The 27569-nt window shown below is 42.5% G+C and overlaps 1 protein-coding gene across 1 annotated transcript in view; it reads right to left on the bottom strand.

The window, feature by feature from the left end:
* Positions 1 to 27569, bottom strand: part of SLC4A5 (solute carrier family 4 member 5) — a 172147-nt gene that overhangs the window by 107696 nt on the left and 36882 nt on the right. The window contains exons 2-4 of the mRNA XM_050939747.1: positions 24839 to 24952; positions 13177 to 13268; positions 11706 to 11897 (exon numbers count right to left, since the gene is read on the bottom strand). Of these exons, the coding sequence (XP_050795704.1) occupies positions 11706 to 11897; positions 13177 to 13268; positions 24839 to 24918 (364 nt within the window). The 5' untranslated portion in view covers positions 24919 to 24952. The remainder of the gene's footprint in view (positions 1 to 11705; positions 11898 to 13176; positions 13269 to 24838; positions 24953 to 27569) is intronic.

Below are 27569 nucleotides of genomic sequence, written 5' to 3' on the forward strand. Positions count from 1 at the left end.
ATCTGGCCTTGGAATCAACGAAATCTACAAAGCTCTGGAAGTCCCCAGTTCTATCCCCTTATGTAGGTCATTCAAAGAGACTTCTAATGACAAAGTGGCCAGATCCTACCTGTCACTGGAAGGCTCACTTATACTCTAAACTGCCAATGCTACCACCATTTCTGTTGTTGGGTGGGGTTGTGTTTGATACACAGGAGGTCAGACTTTCAGTGGTTCTCAAACTGCAGCACACAGCTCACAGCAGACAGCTGTGGCCCACGTGACATCCTCAGGGCCATACAGGTAATATTGTATGTGGCCCACATAACGCATTGTGGCCCACAATGGTAAATAGATTGAGAATCACTGGACTAGATGATCTGGTGGCTTCTTCTGACTTTAAACTCTGACTTAGTGAGTAGCTCTAGTCAAGGCAACAAAGGAATGTGGTCATTCCCCACAGTAGCATCTACCTACCTATGTAGGTGCGACATATTGCTGGGGTAGCGGAGACTCCTATGGCGCCTCGGATAGAAGGCAAAGATGGTGAGGGATGAAAAAGGCAGTACTATTAGCCTTCCCTCCCAGTGAATCCTCTACTGAGTCTCAGGCCAGTTCTGGCAATCCTAGACCATTGTCTATTTCTGGTGGATTTGCAGGAGATAGTAGAAAAAGTAGGGAGGTGGGATCTGCCAAATAACGACAGTTGTTTTGGGCCAGGAGGCTTTCCCTGTTCCTAAGATTCTTTAACAATCTTCTCATTTAAGGGCCTACTTTATGCAGAGCAGAACACACCAGTTATTGCAGGCCACAAGACTCTCCCTAGGAATCTGGCAGAAGAGCGTGCCATGCGCCCGGTGTGTTGGAATGCTATTCACTCGTGCTATTTGGGTCTGCTTCCAAACAGCTGAAAAATGCCTGTGGCGGAGGAACACCTTTGTTCAGAGGTAATACCACTGTGGGATTCCCAAGGGAGAGATCCTTGGGCCAACTGCAAGACGATACTTGTATGTTATCGCACAGCACGTCCAGAAGTGCCACAACTTATGTAAATTGGGGTGTGTGGGGGGGGAAGAGCAGGAATGAAAATGCAGGCATTTGGAAGTGATGTTGAGGGGGGACATCAACAGGAGAGTCAAAATTGATGGAGGCACGTCCTTTCTCTTCCCCAAGCAGTTACACCAATAGGCACATAGGACACAATGTACACAGCTTAGGCAGAACAACTACATTAATGGTGGGGAAAATTCTCAGAGTGCTTAATTCCAGTACTTTTACTAGATTTGGATTATGTGACTGGTCTAACCTATTAATTTTAAAAATCAAAAAGATCCCCTCCCTTTCTAATAATCAGCACATGCGAGAAATGTACAGAAGCATTTGGCCCTTCCCATTATAGAAAGGTGGGACCCAAAAGCTAAGTGATATGGGCCAAGTATTGAGGCACCCAAATCCCTTGTGATGGGGAAAGAATGAATGAATGGAGAACACACACACGAGGTACACTCCTAAGTGTAAGCACTCCTCTGAACATCCAGTCTCTTTCCCTGCCACTGCAGAATTTCTGCCTTCAGCACATTTGCTAGTGTTTTGTCCAATTTGGTTTATAAATTCCCACTCTTTCCCTTGGGAGACTATTCCACAAGCCAATAATCTCAGTATCAGGCATCTCTTCTGATATTCAGCCCAAATGTTCTCGTCATTCATTCAACTGCTTTAGATGATCCTTCCCTGCTCCTGGGCACTTACAGCCTTCAAGTATTTCCAGGGGGTTATGACTGGCCCTTCATTGTCACTTAGCCAGGCTAAGCACGTCTACTTCTTTTGATCTTTCCTCCTAAACCTGCTCCCCTCCAGATTTTTCTTCCTCCTTTCAGAACTCCCTCCCGTTCATCATCAGTATCCTTTGAGCCATGAGATACACAGAAATGACCACAATACTCAAGATGTGGTCACATCAGAGTCATACAGAGAGATGCTTTTTTGAAAATGTTACCCTCAGTCATTGGGAGTATGTCTATATCGCAATCGCAGCGTGTGACTGCAGATCAAGCTTTAGTGTACCTAGCTTGGCTCCTGGATCTGTAAAGCCATGGCAATGCAAGCTTCAGCATGGCCTATACAAGACTGAAGTGGCTTCACTGCTGTGGGACTTCACAGCTAGCTTGGGTGTGGCTGCCTGAGTTGCAATCACACCTGTGACTGCGGTATAGGCATACTCTTCAGCCCTAAGTCCTCTTTCAATGGGATGTAGGCTACCATTGCCCAGATTCTCAAAGGAATTTAGGCGTCTAACTCCCGCTTATTACGTGGTTTGAGGAATTTTACCCAGGTTGTAGTATATCCCCATTCTGGGACACAATGGCCTGCCCACATACAGGACAAAAAACCAGACAAAGGGCCAGAGTCTTGGCTGGTGTAAATCAGTGTCACTCCATTGAAGATATTGACCCAGGTTCAGTGAAGCCAATGGAGCTATGCCAATTTACACGGAGTGAGATTCTGGTCCACGGCGATAACTCACGAAAATAGAGAATGAACATGAGGTAGAGACACAATTCCAGAAAAACTCACTCTGGACTCATCCACACGAGAAGGTTGCCCCGGTATAACTTGAGGTGCGAACTGAAACCAATAGAATGACACTGGCGTAAAAGACTCTGTGGACACTCTTATTTTGGTACAAGAGAGGCCTTTTCCCAGTTTAACTTAATCTGTTCCTGACTGACCTGAGCTAAACCAAAATAAGCCACTCCTATACTGAAGTAAATGCCCACACAGCCTTTTGCACTGGTTTATATTGGTTTAAAAAGAGATTTAAGTTATACTTTCTCATGTTGATAAGCCTTGAGTCGATGTATATATTGTAGATCTTACAATGCTCACACTACTTATACTCTGTAGACATCCTCATTCTGACATTTCTGTCCCCCTTGTAAGTGGTTCCCCTCTTATATACAGTACTGAATCTTCTAAGTCTACATAGTATGCTTATCCAAACAAACACTCCCCCTCCAAAGCTATGTAAAGTAAAATAATCCCCCCCAAACAAGAGTGACATCCACTCTACATGCACGCTGGGTTCAATCCATTAGTAATTATCATATTCCACACTTTCACAGTGCCTTCCACTCTAAGATCTCAAAGCACTTAACAAATGATTACAAGCTTAGCATCAACCATTCCCATGAGGTTGGCAGGGCATTGCCCCTTCCCACACTGCCCCCTCCCTTCGTTTTACAGGGGAGGAAGTGGAGCAATACTGAGTTTACCAGACTTGCCCTAGGTCACACAGTGAGCCTGTCTAGACCCATCCAGCCATGTTCTCCTCCCGGCCTCCCCATCACCACAAGATCAGAATTTGTGGCAGAGCCACAAATAAAATGTAGGCCTCCTGATTCTTCTGATAGTCTTTCCCCTGTTATGAAGAGAAACCATCTTCAGCTCCTTTAATATTCCCTGCTCACTGGCCTATGAAGCATCATGTTCGTAATAGGCATGGCTGCAAATGGAGAGACCTTTTTGTGTCCCTAACTTGAGGGCTAAATCTCCTCTCCAAATTGCACAGGAGAATCTCTTCCAGCCCATTCCCCACTCCATGCATGTGCCTGAGTTATACATAAGGACAGCCTTTGGAGAAGTGTGCTCTGCAAAGCTAAGAGGGGAGTTTAGACTTGTGCTCGCAGGATCAAATCTGGATTCAAACTTCCGGTATTGAAGTCAATTGAAATTTTGCCTGAGTAAGGACTTCCGGACTAGCCCACGTTTCAACTATTATTTCTAACATTCTAACAATACTCTTGGCACATTACAAAATAAAGACGCAGTCCCTGCACCCATAAGGGCTTATACTGTTACAACTGATTCTGTCTCCTCATCACCCTGGCATTTCACGAAGTAACCTGGACAAGGACAGGAACCTCCACAAAGGTGCAGAGCTTCTGGTTTGGGTTGGGATAGTTGTCTCCTCCGCTGTTGGTGGTGAGTTGTTCAAACAGGGGTTTAACCCAACCACATGTCAGTCTCCTCGGACACCATGTATTTTAATAAACTGTTGGGTTTTAGCACTCTTAATATGTCAGATGTTAATCCACTTATGAAAATGTCTTTGTTAACGGAATCCCACTGCTCTAGAACTTGGAAATAAGAAAGTCAGCCAAATACAGCACTCAAGAAAGGGGCTAATTAAATTGGTACATATGTGTAAAAGGAAACCTCCTGCTGCAGCCAGAAATACTGCCTTTCCCATCCATAAAAATCAGGCGAAGCAGAATTTATAACTGCCGTGAAAGACTAGGACGTCCATTGCATTATAGTTTAGCCTGCTTTACTGCTTAAGACCCTTAAGCCACACCACCAGAGACTTGGTCATTATTATTATTATTAATTATTGTTGTGCTCTGAGGCTCTGGTTGGAATCAGGGGCCTGTCATGCTAGTTGCTGCACCAACACAAGGGAAGACAACCCCAGAGAGTTCACGACCGATGTACAGTAGGTACATTTCAGAATCTCTCTCGCCAAAAGCGATGCTGGGATAAAAGCAGAGGATGTGAGCTGAGAGGCCAGTAATGCTTTCTGATCCGATCCCTCAGCCCTGTAATGGTATGGGGAGCTCACGGACGTGAGAACAAGGATGGCATCAGTCCCCTTCCATTGCAATGCTACAGTCACGTGAGGTGCAAGTTCTGTATCCTGATGATGCTGACGTATTCTTTGCATAGTGGTAGCAACAGGGGGCCATAAGCAGGGATTGGGACCCCACTGAGGTAGGCGCTGTACATGCACAAAACAAAAAAGCCTCCCTCCTCTGGCCATGGATCTCCCTGATGGCAGTAGAGCCAGTGTGGGGTCTGTTATGCAAAAGATTAGACCCCCTCTCTCCAGATCAATAGGAAAGCTGTTTGTGATACATCACCCTGCTGAGAGGATGAACAACATAGGTTAAAAATAATAACGATTATTATGTGGCAGCCAGATGGGTGCTTCACAGAACACACATGACAGGTCCCTGCCTTGAAAAGCATAAAAATCTACATGATAATAAACAAATGCCACAGCTGGTGGGAGGGTTGAGGGGTCTCAGGCTTTGCCCTGGGAAGGGGGAGGAGTTGGGTGACAACCTCAACTCTATGCAACTTTCTCAGTTATAGGGAAAGGACCTTCCCCCTGCGGGTACAGAGCTTGTTGGTTGGGAACCCTTTAAGGGCTCCATCCCAGAGACACCAAGGGAGATATGGACAAGAGCTATTCTGTATTGGAGTCCCTGCTGCCAGCCTCTCTGCAGCCATGTCCAAGTACCAAGTTAATTATTCCTATACCAGCCTTGACAAAAGGGCATATCCTAGTCCAAGCCATTGAGGGGAATCCATAACGGCCCTTGGAAATGTCTCCCATCACTGACAGTAGCTATTTTAATCTAATCTATATTTTCCCTACTGTAGCTTCAGCCAGCCACCTTTCTTCTGTCTCTAATGACAGAGAGGAATTTTGTCCTACCTTTAACATCTCTTTGCAAAGTTCTAGACACCTTCTTTTCTCCAGGCTGGATCTTCCCAGATCTTGGCCCTAACCTAGGACTTGGGAGACCCTGCTCTGCCACAGACTTCCTACGGGACTTTGGGCAAGTCACTTAGCCTCTCTGTGACTCAGTTCCCCCAGTGGGGATAATAGCACTGCCCTGCCTCCCAGTGGTGCTCCGAGGATAAATGCATGAAAGACTGAGGGGGCCACATCTGTACCTAATGGTCGTTTAACATTGTAACTTTCTATTCTGAGTGCATTTATGAAGAAAAAAAAACAAATTGTCAGCCATTGACGAAAACAAAAGACAAAGCGGAACATTTACCTAGAAAAGAGGGTTTTTTCTTTCTTTCTCCCAGCTTAAGGTCTAAGCCGATCTGTCTACACGTAACACGTACTTTTTGCACTGTGCAGTTTTGCCAGGATCCTTGAGCTACTGCCTTCCCTTCATTCACAGCACACCTAGTCATTCAATATCATGCAAGTGGAAGGTCTGAAGATCATTTTTCAGGTCTCTTCCTGCTCTAGACTCTTAGTCACATTGTTCCCCTGACCGGGGTCACTGACCTGAACAAAGAGTTATTTGCTAAACCAACATCGATAGGACTTCACTGAGCAGTGGGGGCAGGAAGCTGCTGGAGAGAATGCTTGGTATTTATTCACCTGAGGGATCTTTTCCTCCCTGAAATAAACAAAGCCTATCTTAGCCTGGATCTAGTTTCAGGCACTTATGTGGATCTTATTCATTTTTCTCAACTGGTAAGTCTGATATATCATTCAGCTTTGCCAATGAAGATACCAGATGTTCAGTTAGGAAGATATTTAATGGTGATTTTATTTTGAACATGCAAACCGGGCATCTTTGAAGAAGCGCTGATACAACATTCTTGGATGGCTTTGACATCTCAGCCTTATTAAAACTGTCCTCATTAAAACGCTCCCTCTATTTACTACTTGAAGTCATTGGCCACCTTGCAGGGCACTGGGTTAAGAGGGCATACGAATGCAAACGGCTAGTTTAATAAAAGCTTTTTGCACTTTTGGAGCAAAAAAGTGACCCAAAAGCTTGCAGAGTTTTTGCACTTTTGAAAGACAATTCACTAAAGCTAAACCAGAATGCATACACTTATGCTAGGAACTTTACCAAAGGTCATAAAGAGATCTAGTGATTGGGCAGGAATAGATCATATTCATGTAATTTAAAAAACTCCAAAGAATTAAAAAAGATATTGTCAAGATGACATATTTTGGTCTCTCAACAGTTTTATATCAGTGCAACTCCACTGGCTTTAGTGGAGTTACCCCTAATTTAAACCATAGTGAGATCAGAATCAGGCCCCAAATTTTCCAGAGCTGAAGGTTTAGCTCAACATTAATACTACAGACAAAACAGATTATATTAAAATGGATCATTGCACAGAATAGCACAATGTAATACTCGTAGTGTTACATGCATATATCTATATTAACGATGCACCAAACCCTCAGAACTACTTCCCAAACCTTTCCCCAACATGATAAAAGCCCCACCTAATGTGGTTTTGCAAAACAAAGGCCAACTCTGGTTTTGCTTCTTTTGTGTATCATATATATATATATATATATATATATATATATATATATATATATAATATATATATATATATATATAGAAAGTGGCTACCATTAGAAGAATAAAAGCAGTGCACAATGTTATCGGCAGGGACTGCAGTTTTCAACTAGACTTGGCGTAACAAATAACTAACAAGCACCTAGCATCTATTTGAAATGCTAACTATCTAATGGTGCTTGACAATTGTAATTATCCATTCCTTCAAAAGAGAGAGATTCATTTTCTGCAGGACTCATTTTGCAGGACAATCAAAACATACAATGGGCTTTTTTCTCCTTTGCTGTCCATTTCTTGCCCCCTAAAAGAAGGATGGCAGCAACACTGGTTGTTCAACGGATTTGATCCTTGCAACTAGCTGCCTTCTACAATAAAGCATCCCAGTAGCAACACTTATTGAACTTCAGGACTGAGAACCACTTAGAGGATTTAGATGCCCAATTTCCATTAATTTTAATGGGAACTGGATGTCCAAATTCCGTAGAATGCATTGAAAAGCTCAGCCCACAGCTCTAAATTATCCCTCTAAGACCAACATCCTATTCTAGATGCAATTTGCCTCTTCTATCCCACTTCCAGAACACTGTGATGCAGCAATGGTCTATAAAATGGAAGGCTCTCTCTCTCTAGCATGCATGTGGGCTTACTGCTAAACTCTCTTTGTTATATTTTTTGGGGTCAGCTGTGGCACATTAAGGCTCAGTATCCCTGAGTTTGTAGGCTGGAAGGGACAGTGACACCAGTCAAAAACACCATTCTTACCCCCTCAGACATGAAGGAACTGTGTTTGCTACCCAAAAGTTTATTTTCAGCAAGCACATCAGATTCCAAGATGCCACACTGTACAGTCTTGCTAATCAATTTCTCTTACACTTGCAAACAGAAACAACGTTGTCGCATTTTACCAGACCACAGATAAGTTAAGAAATGGCTTTTGTAAGCAAGAAACAAAGCCCAGGAACACCAAGGTTTTTAAGACTGGACAGAGAATGGAAATAGCATGTGGAATAGTTCTTACCTGGATTGGTTTGCATTCTTTCCCCCCGTTAAACGTACACCACACCAAACAAAAAACACTCCAAACTTCCTCCTTTATCCACTCAGTCTTGTTAAACTCCACGGCTTAATGAGCAGATTATAGAGAATATAAAGCACTTTCCTCTCTCTTCGGCTCTCATGACGTGAAGTTACCAAATCCACTGAGATGCCTGTATAAGAGGTGAGTGAACTGGCGTGTGTGTGAGAGAGTGAATGGGGGGGGGGGAATGAGACAGAGAGGTGGGAGGATGGGAACAGCGGCACAGGTTTTGATATAATCTCTACAACTTCAGAAATGCTGCACATATTTAGTCCAAGCACGGACAGAGCCCTATGCCTCTTTACTCAGGCAAAATTCCCCACAGAAGTCAATGGGAGTTCTGCCAAACTATGAGTTGAACTGCTGAACAGACCCTATTTTAGCCGGTTTAAATCCTAAATGTTTTGGATTCTCTATGTGCCTTGTGCTTTAGTGTTCCTTCATTTTGCATCAAATGCATGCTTGGCCTCATCTTCAGATACTGACATCCATCCATCAGGAATATTGCATTGGATTCATTTCCTTCAAGGTAAGGGAAGGGAAGGTAAGTTCAGGACTCTACGCAGGGTTAGAGTACTCTACTAAGTGCTTTAGAGACTGTTTCAAGTAGACAATTGCAAATATTTGCTTTGTAAATGCTGCATTATTCAGAAACAACTTGCAACAACTACAAAGGACTGTACTCCCCTGAACTAGCCACAGTCAGAAACCTTTACCATTTCCAGCATCTTTTACTGGAGACCGTCAAATGGAAGACAAACCTGCGCTGTTGATCCTACAGGTTTTCTATCATTTAGCTTTAATGCACTGCCTCTATATGCAAGTCACATTGAATAATTAACTGGGACACTATGCTTTGCCAAGCAAAAGAAAACAAAAAGTTTAAGTATAAGGAATTACAGGCATGATTTCCAGACTGGTACTCTGGTTTTACAAGTGCACTTTTGCCAGTGAATTGCTGGAATGCTTTGCCAGTGAAAAGCATGAATGAATCACAAGCAGAATTTATGGTGAGTACAAAATTGTGCCCTTAAAGAGAGGACTGGAAAGCAAAATCCTATATCCCGTCACTTTTTGTCATCCACCTCCTACAGCAGTTTGGTTTAGTGCACTCTTAAATGAGCAAAAAGAAGAGAACATCTATATTGGGGCTAAAACGAAGATTGACAGCTATTTTGCTATGTAAAATGTTAATCTTTGCTAAGGAGCTTTAAAAACTAGACTGGACAAGGCTCTAGGGAATAAACTGTAGGGAACAATCCTACTCTGGTGAAGAAACAGACTAGCTGTGATCCAACAAGGTCTTTCCTGTCTCTAACAACTATGAATACATGACACCTTGAATTATATTAGAACAACGAATACATTTTCTGCTAAATTCTCGTCATTCTGCTAACTCACTCTCCCATTCACTCCCCACCCCTGCCATTCTTCTCTGTTCACCTGTCACGTCCTGTCTGACATCTAGTCTGTGAGCTCCTTGGGACAGGGACGGTCTTTTTTGTTATTTTCTGTGTACTGTATAGCACAATGGGGCCCTGATCCTCAGCTAGGGTTCTTAGATGCTACTGTAATTGGAATAATAAACTAGGAGAAATAATAATACCTAGCTCTTTTATAGTGCTTTTCATCAGTAGATCTTAAAGCACTTTATAAATATTGCAATTAAGTCAGGATGGAAAAATGCAAAAAGTAATGCCTGAAAACGGTCAGCAAAAAGGCACTGCATTCAGTCATAATTCAGTGACCAGAAATATGGGCTATTAACTCTACTGTTTAGTAAGAAGTAGGAAATAACATTAATTACTTACAGCACAATAACACTTTGAAAAGACAGCATTGAAATGACCTTGCTGCATTACATACGGACTCTTTCAAAGGCTAACATATCACATCTGCTTTGCTTACAAACGAAATGGTGTGTTTTCAAATTGCTGGCGTCATGGGACTTGAAAAATTAAGGCTATGTTCTTCCTTGTTTTGGTATCATTTAGAATAGTGAAGAAGAGATCACAATTGTACCTACAGGCTACAAATGCTATATTCTTTACCATGTTTTATCAGCAGAGAATGAACCCAGGACATTCAACACTAAAAGCAAGGATGGCTACAATTTGAACTAGAGGAGTACCACATTTGCTATTAGCAGGAGTAGGCTCATGGACTTGGACGTGGACCAACCACTACAGGAAACACACTACACATGTCACACAAAATATAAAATAACCCAGTGAGTGGGTTTCATAAACATGCAGGATGGAGAGAAAATTTATTTAGTGTAGCTAGTACACAGGGTATGGCTATGAGTGGTTGGATGAATTAGGCCGAATATAAGGAGAAAAGCTTTCTGACAATGAGATCTATTAGGCTGTGCATTTCCTGAGAAAATAGTGGAAGTCCTATTTTTGGGGGGGATGAGGATGGGGGGGTCGAGGGGGGCAGCTTGTAAAATTAGACTGGACACAGCAGTCCAAACATCTCTAACAATTATATTGCTTGGAGGATGGGTTCATCAATAGCTATTAGCCAAGACAGTCAAGGACGCAACCCCATGCTCTGAGTGTCCCTAAGCCAGGATACTAGGCTAGATGGACCATTGGTCTGACCCAGTGTGGCCGTTCTTATGTTCCAATTCTACAGTCAGAACTTACCTGACAAATTTGCTGATGCTGCACAAAGCAGAACAGAAACCAGCTCACTCTTCCTAAACTGCATGGCCTGAAAGAGACCCTGGCAACAAGACTTGTGCTTCAGCAGCCCTAAGCTGCCTGAACAGACCCTTCGTGGCCAGTGCAACCACCTATAATTTAGAGAAGCCTTTAGGCCATTCTTACGCAGCCGAGAACCAAATTGGCCCCTGGCAGCTGTGGGAATTAAGGGAGTACAAAGCCAGCTCTGGAACATCTGAGTACTGTTCCCCTGTGGTGAAGGCACAAAACGCTATGTTAGCCTGAGTGCTACAGAGGACTAAAATTGAGTGAATAATGGTTTTTTGGGTCCGGGGCTGAATTGAATAAAAAAAAATAAAAAAAAAAATTAAAAATCTGAACCAAAATGAAACTTTCAAAAGTTTTTGTCCAGTTGAAAAGCTGAAAAAAAATAATTTTCCATTGAATTAAACGTTTCTATACCTTTAAATGATTTTTCCCCAGTGTTTTGATTAGTTTAGAGTCAACCAAAATGTTTTCGGTCAACATCAAATGCTTTTGTTTTCAAATTTTTCATTTCAATTTGGCAGGTTCAGGTGTTTTTCACCTTTTTTTAATTGGCCAAATTTGGAATTGAAACATCAGTTTAAATCAAAAAGCCGAAAGAAAACATTTAGACTTCCAAATTTTTCTTCAACTGAAACGATTCATTGAATTCAAGCCCTGTTTTTTTAAATGAAAAACACAAATTTGTTGAAAAAAAATGATGCAAGTATTACAGAGGACCGCAGAGCCCATCTCAGGAAATCTGATCTAGCAAGAGCCAAATTCCTTTTCTTGATTGCGAGGTATAGCACAACTGGGACTTACTTGTCCTGCTGGCATTGTCGTTCCCATTGTCATAGCTTGCTTGCCCTCCTTCATCGGTATCTGATCGGTCCTGGCGCTCATAGAGCCTTTCATTCTCGCTGGTTTTATCCCGGCTGGAGGCGGATCTCCGTCTGCGCCTTTTCCTCCTGTAGCCCCGTGGCATTGGTACCCCAATGTAAATGGAATGGTAGTCTGCAATGGAGGGAAAAAAAAAAAAAGAAACCCACCAAGGAACTTTCCATGCAGAAGCAGGGCTCTGGGTGTACAAGCCTCACAGCTTTTCACTTGTGAATAAAAGCCAGATCTTCCATATGCTCTCCCCACCCATCCCCCATTAGGCCTGAAACACCAAACATTACTATCATGCTAACAAAGATGTCTGGCTACTCCCAAACCCATCGATGCTATGGAGTCCACAAGTAGGCAGGCCCTTGGGTTCTGCATCTCATCGACACCTCTAGAAGCTTCTCCCAAACCCATTGATGCTATGGAGTCCACAAGTAGGCAGGCCCTTGGGTTCTGCATCTCATCGACACCCTTAGAAGCACCATAACACACATCTCCACCGATACATCAGGGTGCACGACTATGCCAAACCACGTTTCATCTCCACAAAGGATGTTTTTACTTATTTAGATCGAAACATGACAAATTTTATCCATTTCTCCTTGAATTTTGGCATCACTTCTCTATTCTGTTACACCAAGGAATACTACCCTGCTAGGTAGTCTTCAGACCAACTGAACAGCCCTATTTTGAGACATGCTGAGTAGCTACAGCTTCCACAGACTTCAACAGGAGTTGTGGGTGCTCAATACCTCTCAGGATCAAGCGTCAGCTGTTTAGTAGGAAGTGTAAGGCAGTGGTTTTTCAACCTTCTCCACCTCTTAGTCAAAGTAAAAAATGTTCATGTCCCCCTTACATTTAATATAAAAAAAGAGTAAAAAAAGGTATCTAGGATAACAATAAGTCTTATTTGTGTGTGTGCTTTGAGAAGTTGATAGAGAATACGTGACTTTGAAGAGTAAGGGTGTGTGAGGAGTGAGATTTTCTTTTCTTCCAAACAAATACGGTTTTCCATGCCTCACAACCCCTTTGGCTGTCATGACCCATGAGCTGAGAAACATTGGTCTAGTGGATAGACAGGGCATTAGACTAGGACTCAGGATATCTGGGTTCAATTCACAGCTCAGCCACACAGTCCCTGTGTGCCCATGGACATGTCACTGAGAGCTGTCCGGGGCCTTAGTTCTTCATCTATAAATGGAGATAGCACTTCCCTACCTCCCAGGAGGGTTTGGGAGAACGAATCCATTAATGATTGTGACTACTGCAGTGATGAGGGCCATATAAGTGGTAGGCAGGCAGATCAATCAATCACTGAAGTCAATGAGAGTTTTGCCATTGGACTTCAACAGGAGCAGGATCAGCCTTCCAAGGCAAATTGTGGAACACCTGGAATTTCTCTTACCTTCATCATCATCATCATCATCATATCTCTTCCTGGAGTTGCTGAGACCTCTCTCACTCAATCTATCATCCTCATCCATCATGACTGAACCACTAGGGGAGAGAGCGGAGGGATTCGGGGGTGGAGGGGGAGAGAGAGAAAGAAAATAAGAAAATATATTTTCATTTTAGATCAATAAGAGATTCTCTAGAGGGAGGCATCTGGCTTCACATCAGTGACTCATAGACTTTAGGGTCAGAAGGGACCAATATGATCATCTAGTCTGACCTCCTGCACAAAGCAGGACACAGAACCCTACCCATCCACTTCGATAACAAACCCCTAACCTGTGTCCGAGTTACTGAAGTCTTCAAATTGTGGTTTGAAGACCTCAAGCTGCAGAGAATCCACCACCAAGTGACCCGTGCCCCACGCTGCAGAGGAAGGCGAAAAACCTCCAGGGCCTCTGCCAATCTGCCCGGGAGGAAAATTCCTTCCCGACCCCAAATATGGTGATCAGCTAAACCCTGAGCATGTGGGCAAGACTCACCAGCCAGCACTCAGGAAAGAATTCTCTGCAGTAACTCAGATCCCATCAAGACCATTGGGCATACTTACCTGCTGATGATCAAAGATCAATTGCCAAAATTAAGCTATCCCAGCATACCATCCCTTCCATAAACTTATCAAGCTTAGTCTTAAAGCCAGATATGTCTTTTGCCCCCACTACTCCCCTTGGAAGGCTGTTCCAGAACTTCACGCCTCTAATGGTTAGAAACCTTCGTCTAATTTCAAGTCTAAACTTTCTAGTGTCCAGTTTATACCCATTTGTTCTTGGGTCTACATTGGTACTAAGCTTAAATAATTCCTCTCCCTCCCTAATATTAATCCCTCTGATATATTTATAAAGAGCAAGCGTATCCCCCCCAGCCTTCTTTTGGTTAGGCTAAACAAGCCAAGCTCTTTGAGTCTCCTTTCATAAGACAGGTTTTCCATTCCTCGGATCATCCTAGTAGCCCGTCTCTGAACCTGTTCCAGTTTGAATTCATCCTTCTTAAACATGGGAGACCAGAACGGCACACAGTATTCCAGATGAGGTCTCACCAGTGCCTTATAACGGTACTAACACCTCCTTATCTTTGCTGGAAATACCTCGCCTGATGCATCCTAAAACTGCATTAGCTTTTTTAACGGCCATATCACATTGGCGGCTCATAGTCATCCTGTGATCAACCAATACTCCAAGATCCTTCTCCTCCTCTGTTGCTTCCAACTGATGTGTCCCCAATGTATATTTAAAATTCTTATTATTAATCCCTAAATGCATGACCACTATTAAATTTCATCCGATTACTATTAGTCCAGTTTACAAGGTCATCCAGATCTTCCTGTACGACATCCCGGTCCTTCTCTGTGTTAGCAATACCCCTCAGCTTTGTGTCATCCGCAAACTTTATTAGCACATTCCCGCTTTTTGTGCCAAGGTCAGTAATAAAAAGGTTAAATAAGATTGGTCCCAAAACTGATCCTTGAGGAACTCCACTAGTAACCTCCCTCCAGTCTGACAGTTCACCCTTCAGTACGACCCATTGGAGTCTCCCCTTTAACCAGTTCCTTATCCATCTTTCAATTTTCATATTGATCCCCATCTTTTCCAATGTAACTAATAATTCCCCCTGTGGAACCATGTCAAATGCCTTACTGAAATCGAGGTAAATTAGATCTACTGCATTTCCTTTGTCTAAATAATCTGTCACCTTCTCAAAGAAGGAGATCAGGTTGGTTTGGCACGATCTACCTTTAGTAAAACCATGTTGTAATTTGTCCCAATTACCATTGACCTCAATGTCCTTAACTACTTTCTCCTTCAAAATTTTTTCCAAGACCTTACATACTACAGATGTCAAACTAACAGGCCTGTAGTTACTCGGATCACTTTTTTTCCCTTTCTTAAAGATAGGAATTATGTTAGCAATTCTCCAGTCGTACGGTACAACCCCTGAGTTTACCGATTCATTAAAAATTCTTGCTAACGGGCTTGCAATTTCATGCGCCAGTTCCTTTAATATTCTTGGATGAAGATTATCTGGGCCCTAAGATTTTGTCCCATTAAGCTGTTCAAGTTTGGCTTCTCCCTCAGATGTGGTAATATCCACCTCCATATCCTCATTCTCATTTGTCATCCTTCCATTATCCCTAAGCTCCTCATTAGCCTTATTAAAGACTGAGGCAAAGTATTTATTTAGATATGGGCCATGCCTAGGTTATCCTTAACCTCCATTCCATCCTCAGTGTTTAGCGGTCCTACTTCTTCCTTCTTTGTTTTCTTCTTATTTATATGGCTATAGAACCTTTTACTATTGGTTTTAATTCCCTTTGCAAGGTCCAACTCTACATGGCTTTTAGCCTTTCTCACTTTATCCCTACATGTTCTGACCTCACTAAGGTAGCTTTCCTTGCTAATCCCACCATTCTTCCACTCCTTGTAGGCTTTCTGCTTTTTCTTAATCACCTCTCTGAGATGCTTGCTCATCCAGCTTGGTCTACAACTCCTGCCTATGGTTTTTTTTCCCCCTTTCTTGGGATGCAGGCTTCCGATAGTTTCTGCAGCTGCGACTTAAAGTAATTCCAGGCCTCCTCCGCATTTAGATCCACAAGTTCTTCAGTCCAGTCCACTTCCCTAACTAATTTCCTTAATTCTTTAAAGTTAGCCCTTGAGAAGTCAAAAACTCTAGTCCCAGATCTATTTTTGTTTATCCTTCCATCTAGTGGTAAGAGACTATTATTAAAATTGTCATCTTTTGGGGGCAGGGGCCATCCTTTAGTTTTGTGTTTGTACAGTGCCTGGCACAATGGGGCCTGATCCTTTTTCTAGATGCTCCTGCAATACAAATAAATAATAAATCAATACTGACGAAGACAGGAGTTTCTTGCTGATCCCCTGAGGTGGTTCTGCCGGATCTGGGCTAAGACACATTGCTGGGGGGCAGTGTGGAGGACGTTGCTTAAGAAATGTTATTTGTGTTACATTAGTGCCTACAGACCACAATAGAGATGGTGACTATTTAAGCTGTAAGTTCTTGGGGCAAGGACTGTCTCTCACCAGCTGACAGTACCGTGCCTAGCTCAATAGACAAGACAGGCAAAGCATTGGAGAGAGGAAGGTCTGAAGACATTGTTACACTATGTGTTTGTACAGGGCCTAGCAAAATGGGTGGCTGGTCCATGATTGGGGCTCCTACCTTCTACTGCAATACACATAAATAATTACAAGGGAAATATTTAATGAACAAGAGGCCTACATTCACAGAGGTGATTGGGTTATTAATATTATTTTTGTAAGGGAACTAGCTAGGTTAGGAGGTTTGTAATGAGATACAGAAGTTATCCGCGTTGTAGGTACCTGATCCAACTGCCACTAAAGTCAAAGGAAAGGCTTCCATTTTTATTACTCATTATTTGTATTCCTGTAGCATGTAGGGGCTCTATCATGGACCTGGACCCCACTGTGCTAGGTGCTGTACAAACACAGAACAAAAAAACTCAGTCCTTTTGATTTTCATTGGGGCTGCACCTGGCCATACATCACCAAGTTTAAATGTGACTCATTGCAACGGGTGATTAGGTAGCAATGGCTTTTGACGTTTGTCTGGTGACTTGGGCAACATGAGGTTTTCAGCTCAGTTCCTAGCATACACATCACAACCACTGATCCTAACTGGTGGTCTCAACAGAAAGGCCAAGAACTAGATAGGCCGTAGAGACTGAACTACCCACTCACTCCTAGAGAGAGTGACACATATATGGCAATTTCCTGCAATATCTTTGGGAGAACTCATTGTGGACCTGGTCTGTATGAAATTCCATTGAGGAGAGTGACCATAGCCCTCCAGGAACGAAGAACAGTGGCTGGAGGTGGAGGGATGATTAGGCAAATTCATTCAGGTTTTAACATGTCCATAGGGGCACCGCTACCTGGAGAGGCTCACATATACTGCTTCAAACCAGATTCTCCAGAAGCCTCTGGACAAAGGAAGGTCTTTTGGATGAACAGCCTGAGTTTAAACTAAGGGTACTTTCAGATCCAGCCAACAGACAGGACCTTCTGTCCAAGGCAGGGGCAGGGTGTGTGTCCCCCAATCCTTAGGGAAGGGTTGGAAGGACTGACCCCTGTCAGAGCCTGAGATTGGAGTTCGGAGGGTGGGTGATCGCTTCAATGTTTTTTAGCATGCTTGTACATATTAAACATATATTTAATATGTTTTCTCTGTAATGCTTTCCTCTTAAAATAAAGGTGCTTGCTTAGAAAGAGCTGTGGACTAACTTGTAACTGTTGGCAAATTCCACCGGTCATAGGCTTTAAAGCGTACGCCAAGTGCAGATGCTGGCCTGGTTAGGCAGACTGGCTTGCTGGGGATATCACAGTTTTCAGAAGCGAAAGGCTAAAGCAGTCTAGTTGTTATAGCAGTGGGGCTGGGAGACAGGAGACCGTTTTCCCCATCTTAAAAAAAACAATGATACTGATATCCCTTTATGAAGTGTTTTGAGGATGAAGAAAGTATATAAAAAAAAGTGATCTACAGATACAAAATATTATTGTCCTGCTGCTTCTCTTAAGTGGAATTTGCATTTTCATCATGAACAGACCCATTTTGGTAAATATTTGTTCTGCTTTTTGCTCATAATTCTCACATACTGTCTTATTTTGAATGGAGTTTTTGTGTTTTCATCAAGAATAGTAATTAGTTTCCTAATTATCTCACCTACAGTGATTGCCCTTCACACTTGATGAAGACAAGAGGATGGTTACTAGTAGTGGCAGTAAAATCAATGCCTTTCAAAGTCACTTTGAGAGTGGTCAGATAGCCAGCTTTGGGCTCCGAGTACCATCGCAAACTAATGACCAGCTCTTGTTTTCTCAACAGAAGGCATAAAACATGATTAGAGTTGATCAGTTTAAAAAAAAAAAGATTTGCAAAAGTAATAGTGAATAAAGTACTGAGTTACTGGCCTTGGGTGGCAGGCCAGTCCTTGCCCACAGACTACCTGTCAACCTGAAACATATTCTCACCAGTAACTGCACACCACACCATAGTAACTCCAGCTCAGGAACCAATCCATGCAACAAACCTCAATGCCAACTCTGCCCACATATCTACACCAGCGACACCATCACAGGGCCTAACCAGATCAGCCACACTATCACCGGTTCATTCACCTGCACGTCCACCAATATAATATATGCCACCATATGGCAGCAATGCCCCTCTGCTATGTACATCGGCCAAACTGGACAGTCTCTACAGAAAAGGATACATGGACACAAATCAGATATTAGGAATGGCAATATACAAAAACCTGTAGGAGAACACTTCAACCTCCCTGGCCACACTAGAGCAGACCTTAAGGTGGCCATCCTGCAGCAAAAAAACTTCAGGACCAGACTTCAAAGAGAAACTGCTGAGCTTCAGTTCATCTGCAAATTTGACACCATCAGCTCAGGATTAAACAAAGATTGTGAATGGCTTGCCAATTACAAAACCAGTTTCTCCTCCCTTGGTTTTCACACCTCAACTGCTAGAACAGGGCTTCATCCACCCTGAATGAACTAACCTCATTATCTCTAGCTTGCTTGCATATATATACCTGCCCCTGGAAATTTCCACTACATGCATCTGACTAAGTGGGTATCCACCCACGAAAGCTCATGCTCCAAAACGTCTGTTAGTCTATAAGGTGCCACAGGATTCTTTGCTGCTTTTACAGATCCAGACTAACACGGCTACCCCTTTGATACTCTACGTATCTAGATCCATACGCGCACACATTCAGATATTTTCATTAGCTTCAGAGGTTTTAATCTCAATATACAGAACTTTATCTGCTTATATCTGAGCCCTGGTCTCTACACTACAAAATGTCAGTACAACTATATCACTCCAGGGTGTGGAAAAATCTACATGGATTATAACAACCTAATCCCTGGTATAGATAGATTGATGGGAGGGCTTCTCCCATCGACATACCACCTCTTGGGAAGAAGTATCTAAGCTGACTAGAGACGCTCTCCCATCAGTGTAAGTAACATCTTCACTATGTGTTCATTGGTGCACTGCTGTAAGTGTAGAAACCCCTGAGTAGCTGCCAAGAATTTCAAAATAATATTCCCTGTCCCTCTTCCAAGACTACAGGAGAAAAAGCAGACCAATAGTAACTGTTGATGTAGTGCAGGTGTAGGCAACTTATGGCATGCATGCCAAAGGTGGCACACAAGCTGATTTTCAATGGCACTCTCACTGCCCGGGTCCTGGCCACCAGTCAGAGGGGTTCTGCATTTTAATTTAATTTTAAATGAAGCTTCTTAAACATTTTAAAAACCTTACTTATTTTACATACAACAATAGTTTTGTTATATATTATAGACTTATAGAAAGAGATCTTCTAAAAATGTATTACTGGCATGCAAGACCTTAAATTAGAGTGAATAAATGAAGACTTGGCACACCACTTCCGAAAGGCTGCCGACCCCTGATGTAAGTGGGTCAATGTAACTGCTGATTATCGCATTGTTTTAAAGATATTCCCACAGCAGGCGACTGGTGCTCCTAGAATTTCTATTTTTACAACAGAAATATATAAATGGGGGTGGGGAATTTCCTAGCGTTTATGTGCACGAGTAGGATTTATAGACACAATGACAACAGGTACTCTAGCATTATAAAGAGAGCGCGTCTCTTTTGAGACGAAAATACATAACATCTAAAATCTCTCATATTCCACAAGAACATTCCTTCAAAAATCGTGACAACTATGTGATAGATTCTATTATAGGGCAAGAGGAAATCAAACATTACTTTTCTTAGAGGAGCGGTCATCTTATTACATACCAAATGATACAATTAAGGGTACAAAAACAACAGCAGTGAAGCTGAAGCTCTGCAGCTCCGAGGTCCCCGGGTATTCACTTGAGCAGCTAGCCCGTGCCAACACGACTATCATTATTTGGGCTAGCTGGATCAAAGCTAGCTTAGGTGTCTCTACACATGCTGCAGTCACACCTCTGACTGCAGTGGAGACTTACCATAAACCATGCCTTAGGTGGACTTTATTGCACACATGTTATTAACCTGCACTGTTTGGACTCACAATGTTCCATAAAAGAGCTTTAGTTTTAATAGGCAACCTTACCTTCCAATCCCCCAAAATGTTCAAAACTAAGCAGAGGGGGGTGTCCAGCAGCTGATCAGCAAAAGCTCTAGATGAAAAGAAGTCCTGGGTGTTGTAGGGTGAGAAGCCTAGTTTGTCTTGACAGAGAAAACTACTGATGCAAGCATGGTATTGACTTTGAATGTCAATGGCGCTGCTGCTTCCTAGTGAAAATGTGTTTTGGGCAATGTTGATTGATTTTTAGAGCGGAGCAGCATCACGTCACAGGACACAAATAGATCATAGTGGAGGATGTGACATGTGAACAAGTGAGGACCTAGCTTGTACAGTCACAATAAACGAACGAAGGAAAAAAAAAAAAACAGCAAGAGCATAAAAAATGAAGCCAACAAAATCTAACCTGGTCCCCCTTCTGTGCTGCGCAGAGCATCCTGTCTTGGGTGCATCAGTCTTGCTCGGATTGTCAGTTCCCCCTTTTGGACAGGAATTGCCTTCATTTTGTGTTTTGTACAGTGTCAAATATACTGTTAGCACTTAAGAAATGATCAACAGTAATAATAATGGAGCAAAGTTATATTGCACAGGACAGTCCAATAAAACCTATATATGAAAAGCCCCCTGAAGTCTGTGGCAGCCTGATCAGATGTATCCCTTCCCCACCACACTGTGTCACTCTTGTCTATTCGGATGAGAAGTTCATCAGGCAGTTATTCAGGTAAGTTCAGTTCTTTGTACAGCACCTAGCACTATGGGGGTCATTGTCCATGATGGGGGCTCCTAGGTATCCAAATAATAAAAAGAAATTCAAAAGTTGAATTTTTTTGTACAAAATTGAACATTTTGCGACACAAACACAATATGAAAACCTCAAATTTCAAGGTATTTGAGATTTCATTGAAAGTATATCAGATGGCCCTAGTTAAAACCACACATCTTTATAATTTGGAATATTGCATATAGATTAAGAGCCTGATTTTCAACTCCTCCAGACAAAGCTCCCACTGAAGTCAAGAGCACTGTGAGAACTCAGGACCACTGAAAATCAAGGCTGTGTGTACGCTCTTCCTGACCTGGCAAACGTTTATGCAGGTGGTTAACTTTGTGCATGCGTGTGGTCTCACTAAATGCTTCCAGTTAAGCTCATGCCTATGGTTACATCTACACTGCAATAAAAGACACATGACACAGTGGTAGCTGGCCTGGGTCAACTGATTCAGGATAGCGGGGCTGAAATAGCAGTGTAGACGTTTGGGCTCAGAATGGAGCCTGGGCTCTGAGACCCTATGAGGGTCTCAGAGCCTGAACATCTACACTGCCTTTTTACCTCCAAAGGCTGGGCCCTGTGACCTTGAGTTAGCTGACCCACGCTCTGAGGATCGGTGCTGCTGGGTTTTTATTGCAGTGTAGACTGCAAGTGTCTGCAGGATCTGGCCCTTTTAATAAGGCTTCTGTTCCAACATCACTTAGATGCTGTTGAAAATCCCTTCCAGCACTAAGGGTCTGATTCAGCAAGGTGCCGAGCAGCCTCAATGCTTATAGAGTTCAATAAGGATGGAGGGCACTCAGCGCTCGAAGGATCTGGAGTTAAACAAGCAGTCATGAAGTCCAGACCCCTGAACTGCACAAAATCACGGTATGAATTTTAAATTATGATGTAGGTGCAGCCATACCAACGACAGGGCCCCCGTCCTGACAGAGGAGGGCTTTCAAAAAACCAAGTTGAGTGTAACCTCTGCCTCTGCTCTCTCTGAGGCAGGAGGGCATACGCTGAGAATGAACTGCTGTGTCATTCAGGGATTTGGGGCATCCAACAGCTGCTTGCAATGGCTGTAAGTCTGGCCCCACCGTGATGTATGGAAAACCATTGCCCATTGACCCTTCTCTGTTTGAATGAGGACATTATCACTGCACTGACTGCACGGAGGCCTGAACCAAAACCATGGATTAGAACCACTGCCTGAAATCTGGTGTTTGTTGGGCCCACTAGAAATAGGGACCATCTGGAAATTTCAGATCAGGCTCCAATTTTTAACACCCTAGAGTTCTGATGTGTTCTGAGCTAGTATTTTTCATTTGGGTTTCTCTCATATGGAACCATGCATTTCCAATGGGCTTCTGTCCTAAATCCTCCACTGATCCAAGTTCTGATCTTAGTCTTGAGTTTGTTATGATCCCCCAAAGTGGGTGAGTTTCATGTAGCTTTAGGTTTTACTGCAATTGCTGCACACAGCCCTGTGCTAAATTTACACCGATACATCCATTTACATGCACACACACTGATTATCTGAGCTGTCCAGTTATATTTCACGCCTGGGCTGTTCAGAACTACTTATCCTTTTAACAAGAAATATCAATAAATCTGCATCACAACTGTCAATATAATTTCTGGATAGCTGGTCACACTGGTAAGAAGAAACAGGAATGGGAAGTGACATTTTGCAGCTTAAGATAATGTGATAGGGGCTTCCCCACTCCCTCCTCCCCCAATTCCTTTTGGGAGATTATTCCACACACTCTTTTCCTGATATTTGGCCTAAAGCTTCTTTTGCTTTCATCCCCCTGGTGATAGTTAAACACCATCCTGCACCCCTTTCACTCCCTCCTCAGTGTTTTAGCCCTTCTAACACTTGCACACGATTTTCTTGGAATTGAAAATGAAAATGATCCATTTCTAGAGACAAAATTGCATGGTAATAGGGAATAATCCTGCATTTGCTGGGGCATGGACTTGCCTCTTACTCCTAGACACCTTTCCATCTCTACTTCCTATGGTTCTAGTATTCTAACAGCTAAAGCAGTGGGACTAGGAGCCAGGACTCCTGCATTCTCTTTCTGATTCTGCCACTGACCTTGGGCAAATCAATTAACTTTTCTATACCAATCTATAACATTTACTCACTTCACAGGTACATTTTGAGTCTTAATTAGTTTTTCCTAAAGTGTATAGTGCCAGGGATCTCAAAACAAATTCAAGTTTACACCCCATCCCCTGTTAGGCCATCTTTAAACAGTTTGCAAATCCATCTCCTTGGAGACTCCTCCGAACATCCCAAACTTCTAACCTGCTTTGAACAGGTGCCATTGCAGAAAAACCAAACCTGGCCCCAAACTATTTCTTTACACAACATGTGGATTCCTCCCCACCCTATGCCCTGAAATTATACAGATCTGAGGTGCAAGATGGGTCCTGTATCAGTAACAGGTTTAAGGTCCAATATCATTAGTTTAAAGGGCTGGAGAGCCCATACAAGACTCCTCCCTTTGCACGGGTTTTGTTTCCAACCTCGGTAAATTGGAAAGCATCAGACTAACACTGACATTCTGGGTTTAGGTCATTTAAGAGTTTCATTCATTATTTTTATATTACTGTGGCCCCTACATACTGCAAGCAAGATCAGAGCTCTATTTGCTGTAGATGTTTACATTCAGGCTGGTCAGTAATTTTTCAGTACAATGCTAATTTGTTTAAACCAAAACTTTTCATGAGAAAAAGAGTCAGTTTCAACAGCTAGGCATGCAAAAAGATTAATTTTTTTTCAAATTCTCAAAACATCTCATTTTGACATTTTCTAAGTGAAACATTTCAGTTTTCCAGTTCCAAACACAGTAACTTTGTTTTCATACGTACACTAATTATAGAACTTTTTTTTTAAATGGTCAAAAAATCAAATAAAATATTTTAAAATGAAACATTTTGATTGAACTTTCCCTCCTCTCTCTTCAGATTTTCAGTTTGTAGACGTTTTCAAAGCTTTGATTTTTGGTCCCAATTTGGGCTGGGAAAAATTTATGAAATCTCAAAAATTTTAATGGGATAGGGAAATCATTTCCTGTCAAGCTCTCCTGTGCAGACACATAGGAAGATACAGTCTATGCTCCAAAGATTTTACAAGACAAGATAGACTAAGGGTAGGGGAAAAGAAATCTCTCCATTTTACAGATGGGAAACTGAGGCACAAGAGGGGACATGACTTGACCAAGGTCACACAGGGAGTCTCAGGCAGAGCTGGGAGTTGAATCCACATCTCTCAAGTCCAGTTCACTGCCTTAACCACCAGACCACCCCATTTCTAACACTCCCTGCTAGCAGGGAATCTCAATCACTCAACCTCAGGTTAACCTGGCTACCTATAATTCTTAGCCCTTGTCTATAACAAGGTGACAATATACAACAGTTCTGCCCCCAGAGAAATTCTACATACTAAATTACCATGCAACCATTTTTATTAGTAGATTCTTTTTTAAAGTTCTGATACTAGGATTTTGAAAGACCCCAGGAACAACTCACCTTTAGTGCCACAGAAGCTGCACCCTGTTTATGTCAAACATGGAATTGTCCCTTTGTCTGAAGGGCCAGATTTCTCTCTGAATTGTATCTTAAGAATGGTTCAATGAAAAGCAGAGACAGAAGGTATTTTTACTGTCCACAAGATGGTACTATAGCCCCACAATTTCCTTCACCACATGCCATGCAGCAATGTGCTGTTGGTGTAGTCCACATCATTAGTCACTTTACCTTGTGTGTATATCAGGCTCCATTTTTCTCTTCAGCCTTTGTGAAACCCTCACGTTCCCAGCTCGGGCCTCTCTCAGCATGCACCTGAGGTGAGCGCTACTGAAAAGGTTACTCCTGAAATGTTAAGGGGAGAGGGCAAAAAATATTGTTATGTAGCTTATAAAAATAGTAGAAATTGTTTTTGAAACTTACTTGTCTGTGCTCTCAGGCATATACTTTCCTGAACATAATCCCATTTTTAAAAACTGTTGTTATTATTATTAATCTTCACTGGGAGAAAACACCAAATTCTACAGGGCTCTTTAATCTAGCAGAAAAAGGCAGAAGAAGAAGCTGAAGTCAGACAAATACAAACTGGAAGCGAGGCACACATTTGTAGTGGGGAGGATGACTAACCATTGGAGCAAAATGCCAAGGGAAGTGGTGGACTCACCATCTCTTGATGTCTTCAGGTCAAACCTGGATGCCTTTCTGGGAGATATGCTAGAGCCAAACACAAGCTTTTGGACTCAGCACAGGGGTAACTGAGTGCAGTTTAATGGCTTGGGCTATTCAGATTAGATGATCTGATTGTCCCTTCTGGCCTTAAATAATAAATTCATAGAGTTTAAGTACAAACAATATACTTATAAAAGTGGCATCTTCATACTTAGCATATCTGCTCCCTACAAGTGCTGTGCTTCAGAGGGATGCAGGACCTTTTACGCTAGCTCTGCACAGGGGTGAGTTGCTGTACTCAGCTGAGTCACTTCTGCTGATTTTAATGAGATACAGATGCTTGTTTTGTTATCCCTGTGCAGCAGCTACAGCTATGGGAGGGTCAGCTGGATTCTAAGCAGTCTCATGCATTAGCCACAGAGCAAACAGCTAGGGTCAGACTGCAGAATCTTTATCCCTGCCAAAGATGCAAGCAGCAGCAAGAACAGTGTCAGCTTTTCAGAGTCCAGGCTCTGTTTGCAGTGCTAGTCCTTAGAAAAACCATCCTTTGTCTAATAAGTGAGTGAATGCAATTGGGAGAGACTAATATTTGAGCCCCTTATCTGATTCACCATAAGTTCTGGTTTCTCCTGTCTCTAACCTGATTCCTCCACCTATGAATGTGATTGCTGTGGGAACTCCACCCCGCTCTCCATTCAGACACTCCTCTTAAGGCAGGGGTTCTCAGACTTTTGTACTGGTGACCCCTTTCACACAGCAAGCCCCTGAGTGTGACCCGCCTCCCCTTATGCATTAAAAACACTTTTTTATATATTTAACACCATTATAAATGCTGGAGGCAAAGCGGGGTTTGGGGTGGAGGCTGACAACTTGCAACCCCCCCATGTAATAACCTTGTGACCCCCTGAGGGGTCCTGATCCCCAGTTTGAGAACCCCCATCTTAAGGGCAAGGTTCTCCTGACTCTATGTAATTAACACACACTCTACTTATAATCACTATGCAGAGCATAATAGTCCCTTCTATTTATACTGCATATTCCATCTGAAGGATTTCAAGATTTCCAGAGAGTCAGCCTTGTCCTTCTCCCATTGATGCCTCAGGAGTTTTCCTTTTGACTTTAGTGGCTTGCAGGCCTGTAACGTACACAGATAGCATCCCCATTGTCCTGGGCCCCATGAATGCAGTCTGTGGCTTCACAAAGGAATGCACCATTTCCCTTCCTGACTCGTTATTACACAAACTGTTACTGCCACCCCCTCCTGTTGGCTGTTATTACAGACTTATGGCGAGGTGACTGCAAGAGAGGAGAAGCAGCCAGCTGGATTTCCCATGGCCTGCCAGTTATTCCTGGACAAGGATACATACTCCTGTCCCACAGAGTAACAAAGCCTTGCAGAAGGGATAGTGCCTGAAGCTATCTTTCAGAGTACCTTGTAGCTGCAACCGTGCAGGGGTGTTGCCATTCAAAGACTGATGCCCTGAAAAATCCACTCTGGGAAAGCAATACAGCTCCTTGCTTACAAATGAACTATATGGCAAATAAATGTATTTGACACATGGAGCGCACTTGGGTCCTACTGATTAAATACTCATTGCCTATGGCGCTGATTACTTACTAGACTGCACAGCAGATAACATTTTAAAGACAGATGATGGCTATTGCCTGTACTTTATTTAAGGAAAAATAGAGTAAGCTGAACTTTCCTTCCATGGATGATTGTTTGGACTTGGTAATTGACAGGAAAGGTGCATGTCATATTTATTTAGTTGTGTTTATTAGGAGGGCTTTTAATGCACATTGCAAGTAAAACAAATATTTTAAAAAATTACAGCTGAGATCTGATGGTGGAATTATTCATTGCAAATAATGGCTGTTGCAAATGTCATCCTTTTTTTCTGCTCATGGACTCAACCTGATTTTTGCCAGTGTATCCAAGATTTGCCAGGTAGTTTGAGTGAACAATTCTCAATCTATCAGTTACTCATAAACCGTTCACTTTGTTAATTTCACTATTGCAGTGTGTGGCTGGTCACTTATGAGCTTTCGCTAGCTATCTAAACTTTTTTAAAAGTGGAGAACAACAAAAAGCACATAACAAATTTAATGAATTTTTGGATTAATATTTATTTATGCTACAATTCACAAAATTCCTAGTAACTGCTACTTGCCAGAGTACTTGGCAATCCTGTAAACAACAGTGAACGGAACTTGATTGATGGATAACACAGCTGGCTGGGAAAACTGCATCTGAAGAAGTGTTTCTTTACCCACAAAAGCTTATGCCCAAATA

Source organism: Gopherus flavomarginatus, chromosome 2, assembly GCF_025201925.1.
Source record: "Gopherus flavomarginatus isolate rGopFla2 chromosome 2, rGopFla2.mat.asm, whole genome shotgun sequence".
In the NCBI taxonomy this organism is placed as follows: Eukaryota; Metazoa; Chordata; order Testudines; family Testudinidae; genus Gopherus; species Gopherus flavomarginatus.